This window comes from Arachis ipaensis, chromosome B1, assembly GCF_059453495.1.
Source record: "Arachis ipaensis isolate K30076 ecotype BB chromosome B1, ASM5945349v1, whole genome shotgun sequence".
In the NCBI taxonomy this organism is placed as follows: Eukaryota; Viridiplantae; Streptophyta; class Magnoliopsida; order Fabales; family Fabaceae; genus Arachis; species Arachis ipaensis.
In genome coordinates this window covers 142467944-142473943 of record NC_142436.1, presented here as the reverse complement: position 1 = coordinate 142473943, position 6000 = coordinate 142467944, and the positions used below count along the sequence as shown (strand labels likewise).

The 6000-nt window shown below is 36.9% G+C and overlaps 1 protein-coding gene across 1 annotated transcript; it reads left to right on the top strand.

Moving 5' to 3' along the window:
- The first annotated feature begins 1346 nt into the window (after positions 1–1346).
- LOC107637514 (protein trichome birefringence-like 10) lies at positions 1347–4170 on the top strand. Its single transcript, XM_016340925.3, has 3 exons — positions 1347–2162; positions 2912–3460; positions 3686–4170. Exons 1-3 carry the CDS (start codon positions 1609–1611, stop codon positions 4032–4034), a joined length of 1452 nt encoding a protein of 483 aa, XP_016196411.1. The 5' UTR covers positions 1347–1608; the 3' UTR covers positions 4035–4170.
- The last annotated feature ends 1830 nt before the right edge of the window (positions 4171–6000 follow it).

Genomic DNA, 6000 nt, shown 5'->3' with positions numbered 1-6000 from the left:
ACTAATATCTTCTAAATAACACTTGAACTCTTCATATCACGAACATTTGAAGCACGTATCAGATAGATTTTCAAATAAAATTTACATGTGTAGTAAATTAGTTTTTGACATGTTACAATGAGAAATACAATTAGAAATAAAAAGTAATTCTAAAACTGATCTCTTTTTTTATCAGATGAATTGGATAATTCTTAACTCTTAAATATTATTACATCACAAATTCACTCACATGACATTATACATCCACAACACTTCAATAGTTTCTCTCCACTATTTGGTTTCCGTCAAATTTGGAATCTACATCTGGTTACTCTCGAAGCAAGTGAATTACCATTGTGCTAGAACCTAGACCACAAGAGCAATCAATTTATTCCCCCGGCTCCAAAACTAAGTGGACTATAACTCCAGGGCCCATTAGGCCCATAGCATCTGAAATTTTTGTAAGAAGAATCCAACATAAAAACATACAGGTAATTGTAATTGTATGGTTTTCCCCAAAAAAAAAAAGAATGCATGAATGCAGCATTGTGAGTAATTGCTTTGTAGTTCCAGGTCCAAAAAAAAAAAAAAAATTGGTTTGTAGTTGGTGCTTGGTACGAATTAAGATTCCTTCATCCAGTATTCAATAATGATAACTGCTCCGCTGCAGTGAATGGTGAATAGCATGGATCCGGCTGTGATTATTTTCTAGTAATACTGTTAATGTTAAATTGGGGGGAGATAGTTCGTGGAACCATGGAAGTGGCAAGTCCTTCAAACAGATAACATGAATTGATCTGCAGGAGACAATCCACATGTGAGTCCTAATCTCTTGCTCCTTCATTTACAAGTCATCCTCGCGTCACGTGACATCCTTTTCCAATTTTAATTTCATTTTTACTAATTGACAAATGCATCATCCTAGAACCTTCACTTAATCACCTCTGCTTTTACTACCTTGCTCCTCATTTTCTCCTTTCCTGCCTAAGCTACTCCCTCGTCTACAAATAAATACAGCATATTTGTGACTCTCAAATGCTTCAACCGGTCAACACTTAACATTGATCAACATTGACTCTCACCACTTCATTTATTCAAATAAAAAAAATTTTATATAATACAAATTATAAATTCGATAATAATTAAATATTTACCTCTCATTCCGAAAAAATTACCCTCCATATGAGAATGAGAAAACCGTGTAGTTTTTTAGTTTTAACTGTTAATACTTAAAGCCAACATCGTTGTACAGAGTTTGCGCGTGTATACACGTTCCAATCAGAAGCCCAATTCCCTGACTCGCATGCATTGTAGCACCGACACGTGTCCTCTGCAGTTGTTCTTTGCCCTTTCACCCTTGCCCCCACGTTTTTATCACATTTGAGTAGTGGGATTCAACCCCACGTTCACAAAATCCTGTGTTACTTCAAGTCCACCGGTCTCAGTTCGTGTAGGAAATAATTGCAAGGCAGTGGAACTCTCCTTTGCTTCTTCAACACCCATATGTATCTTTCTTTTGGCGTATTCATTTCATTCATTACATTTACATAACTGACCTACCAAGCAAAGCATTCTTCTTCTGTTAACTGTTGAGTTGTGGTGGGGGCATAAAGGCCTTCTCTTACTTGCATGCCACACTTCTCCTCTTACAAGTTTCCGTTTTTCATTTCTGTCTCATTATCACTCATCACTCGTCACTGCCACCGTTACCGCAATACCCGCATTCTCAAAACTGTGATGTCTTCCCCTTGGAGCCTATCGCATGCACAGCAAGAATTTCATGAAGCTTTTAGGAGGGTTAAGCGCTTTAGGTTGTTTGAATCCTCTCTGGGTGCTCTTGGTTTCGTTCTTGTCACTGCCTTTGTCATTTGCTGCTGCTTCTTTTTGGATAACAGAGATTTTGCTGCTAGATTTGGTCCCAATCCCATGGATAAGCCCAAGAGGTTCAATTGGTTGCAGATGAAAGGCTCTGTTTCTGGGGAAGGCAGAGTTGAATTCCTTCAAGAAAATGGTGGTGGCTGCGATCTGTTTGATGGGAACTGGGTTTGGGATGAGAGCTACCCTCTCTATCATTCTAAAGATTGCAGCTTTCTCGATAAAGGATTCCGATGTTCTGAGAATGGACGGCGGGACTTGTTTTACACCAAGTGGAGATGGCAACCTAAAGGTTGCAACTTGCCCAGGTAGCCTCTCATGATTTTTGTTGATTGTTTTCAAATTTGGAATGAATTATGATATTTAGAAAAAGAAGAAAAAGGAGAAATTGTCAGAAACTTGATGACAGCGACAGAACGGTTGGGTTGCAATTGCTAGCCGTTGTCTACAGTGACTTTAATTTTATGTAACATTAAGCTTCTGGGATTTGAAACCCGTGAAAATGACAACTTTCACAGCATAATCTCAAAGTCTCTTTTGGATGGCTCTACGTTATTACTTATTAGTAAGAAGTAAGCAGGACTCCAATAGAGTTAAATCTCTCTTACGCAATTAACTAACGGTGGAAGAATATAATTAAGGGCCATCCTGTTTTACTCCTAAATATTTGTCGTTTTCTTTTCCTTTTCCGCGTTACTTATTTGTGATACTTTTGTCTTTTCCTCCTTTTGGAAAATGATGCAAACCCTTTTGTCTTGTACTTGGTGCTTTTAACTCTATATATTACAAATGTAAAAAAAAAAAAGAATATTTCAACAAATTTTAATAAATGTATTTGTTTATTTTGTTTTTAATGGAAATGTGATCTTGGTGAATTTCAGTAATTTCTGCTATACACAATGGCCTCATAGTTATGTGATTATGTCAGTTAATCATGGATCAGATCAGTGGCTATGCACTCACTTGATTAGTAATATTGTTGCTGTCTCTGAAATCCGAACTATATGCAAAATTAAGTGAAATAAACTTTGGTTAATGCATTCCTAATGAACAACAGATTCAATGCAACAATGATGTTGGAGAAACTGCGAAACAAACGGATAGTGTTTGCTGGTGATTCAATTGGGAGAAACCAATGGGAGTCACTCTTATGCATGCTCTCTTCTGTAGTGCAAAACAAGGAATCAATCTACGAAGTGAATGGCAGCCCAATCACAAAGCACAAGGGCTTCTTGGTGTTCAAATTCAGGGATTATAACTGCACGGTGGAATATTATAGATCACCATTTCTGGTATTGCAGGGCCGGCCTCCCGCCGGAGCTGCTGCCAAGATTAGGACAACACTGAAAGTGGATAAAATGGATTGGAACTCTTTGAAGTGGAACGATGCCGATATCCTTGTTCTTAACACAGGGCACTGGTGGAATTACGAGAAGACCATAAGAGGAGGATGTTATTTCCAACAAGGCATGCAAGTTAAAATGGAAATGCAGGTACAAGATGCATATAAGAGGTCCATTGAGACAGTGTTGAATTGGATACAAGATACAGTTAATACCAGCAAGACACAAGTTTTCTTTCGTACTTTAGCCCCAGTGCATTTCAGGTTTGTTTTGGCACTTGAAACAAAACACTAAGATGCAGTTACTTTCACGTGAAGTTTATAATTGAGAACTGTTAGATGATAATTTAGTCAGACTTGTCAAATCATCTAACAGTTCTTAAATATTAACTTCACGTAAAGATAATTGCATGCATGTGAGTTTCCACCATCTGCAATTATAAAGTTGTGTTCTTTAGAAACTGAATTGGTGTGATGTGTTTTGGACAGAGGCGGGGATTGGAGAAACGGTGGAAAGTGTAATTTGGAGACACTACCAGAGATTGGGTCGTCATTGGTGCCTAATGATAACTGGTCCAAGTTCAAGATAGCAAATTCTGTGTTATCATCAGCAAACAGAAATAGTGTGAAGTTGAGTGTGTTGAATGTGACACACATGACTGGTCAGAGAAAAGATGGGCATTCATCAATATATTATCTGGGTCCGGTTGTGGGTCCTGTGCCTCATCATCGGCAAGATTGCAGCCACTGGTGTCTCCCCGGTGTGCCTGATACATGGAATGAGCTCCTCTATGCTCTCATACTAAAATCTCAAGCTTCTCATAGATGGAACATGTAACACAACAAATCCTCTTAGCTCATTATAGGGAATTATTGGTCTTCAGAAGAAGCCCAATTTTTGTTTTTGGATTACAACTTACTTGCAGCAAATAAATCAATAGATTAGATGGGGGGAAGCACATGACAAAGTATAATTACCAAAATTCTTGAATGCGTCTCAATTTCACAAAATTCACATCATTAGCTTGTTTTTAATCTTCTGTGGCAATACTATTAAAAACAATCGGGTTTTCCTGTTAACTTAATAATGGCTTGGTTAAGAGTTAGCAACCGTACAATATATACACGTGCAAGAATCTTCAACAATCACAGCACCTCTATTCTATTGACATCAGTGAGTGCCAATCAAGAACTATGGCGGTCTCGCCACCATAATCGATGGCAGAACCCTACTTTCTCCTCTTGTTAATGTTTCCTCCGCTGGCGCCCCACCCCGTCAAGATCCCAATCAAGAAGTGCCACGTGTTCATCACAGGGAACCAGCGGCATCGGGCCGCAAGGTCAGGTACACCCCTACTCCCATTCCCCCAGTTTCTACACGAATAATGATTATTGGAATAAATCTCTGTAATGGTCCTGAAATTCACGAAGATCCTAATTTCTTTATAGTGGTCTCCCAGAGATACATCTCTGGACACCATAGTAGTTCCTATTCGGTGACATGGCTTAAATCCAATTTATTTCCAATTTGGTACCGAGCTCAATATATAACCCTAATCCCTAATATAGCGCTTATGTTGTGCATTTCATCTCCTCATTTTTTTTCTTTTTTATCATCTTTTTTTACTTCATCGATGATTAATGTTGATATTCAGAAACCATGATAGGAGATGATAGCACTAACATGGGGAGTTCCATCGGATCCAATGGCTGCTCTGCGAGAATGCAGAACTTCAAAATTTAAACTAATTAAACAGAGCATTCTCATAAAATCCCAACCTAATCAAACCCTAGAATCACATTGACAAAAAAAAAAAAAAAAGCAAACACCAACTACACTCACAACATAAACATAATAAAGAACCATCAGGCATTGGAAAAAAAGAATAAAAAGAAATTATCTTCACTAAAAAGAACCTCTTGCTTATGATGGAGGAGACAAACGACGAAGTGAGACCTGATTCAAATGTCTTTCTGACGCAAGAATTTTAACCCTACCAACGGAACTTTACGGCAGCGCCATTAATGAATAGAGGAGGAAAAAAAAAAGAAGAAAAGGACGGGTGAAAGTGGAGAAGACGAGTGAAATGAGGGTGTTTGATCAAACCCGTTTTACATGCTTAATTTGACTTGAATGGCGTCGTACTTGCCAAAAGTGGGCGCCAAACTAAAACTGACAACATTTTGGCAACTGCTAACTCATCACCGGAAACGATAACAGGACCACTATGGTGTCCTGAACTTTATCTAAGGGACCACTATAGGAAAATTAGAATCTCGAGAACTAAATCGGATAATTATGTGAATCTTAGAGATCATTATGAGATTTATTTAAAATTATTGTTTTCAGGTCATCAGGTGGGGATTTAATGATTTATGGTTCGTGGCTTATTCCGTTACCGTTATTAAATTTGTGTTGAAACATGATAGAAATATGACCAAAACTCAGGTGCTTTTGATTTCGCCGTTAAATGAAAATTTAGTCAAATCAGTTAAATTATTGAGTTTCCACCATAAAAATATACTATTGCCGTATCTTTTCTCATCTAAAAGATGTATTATGACATAATATTAAATTTTTTATCATAAAAATATTTAAAATTTAATTTTTGTTGAACTAACAAAATAACATAAAGACAAATAAAATAATATTATTTAGTTAATAGAATTTATTATTTTTAGTCATTATTTGTCGTTAATATTTAAAAGTGTGAACTAAAACTATATAATTGAATTATTAAACCAATAAAATTGGATTGATAGATAAAAATGATAGTAAAAAATAATAAATTTTACTTACTTTC

Coding starts and splice junctions, on each gene's coding strand:
- LOC107637514 (XM_016340925.3), top strand. CDS start 1,609: ATGCCACACTTCTCCTCTTACAAGTTTCCGTTTTTCATTTCTGTCTCA. Junction 2,163..2,911: donor AAAGGTTGCAACTTGCCCAG/GTAGCCTCTCAT, acceptor AATGAACAACAG/ATTCAATGCAACAATGATGT. Junction 3,461..3,685: donor TTAGCCCCAGTGCATTTCAG/GTTTGTTTTGGC, acceptor TGTTTTGGACAG/AGGCGGGGATTGGAGAAACG.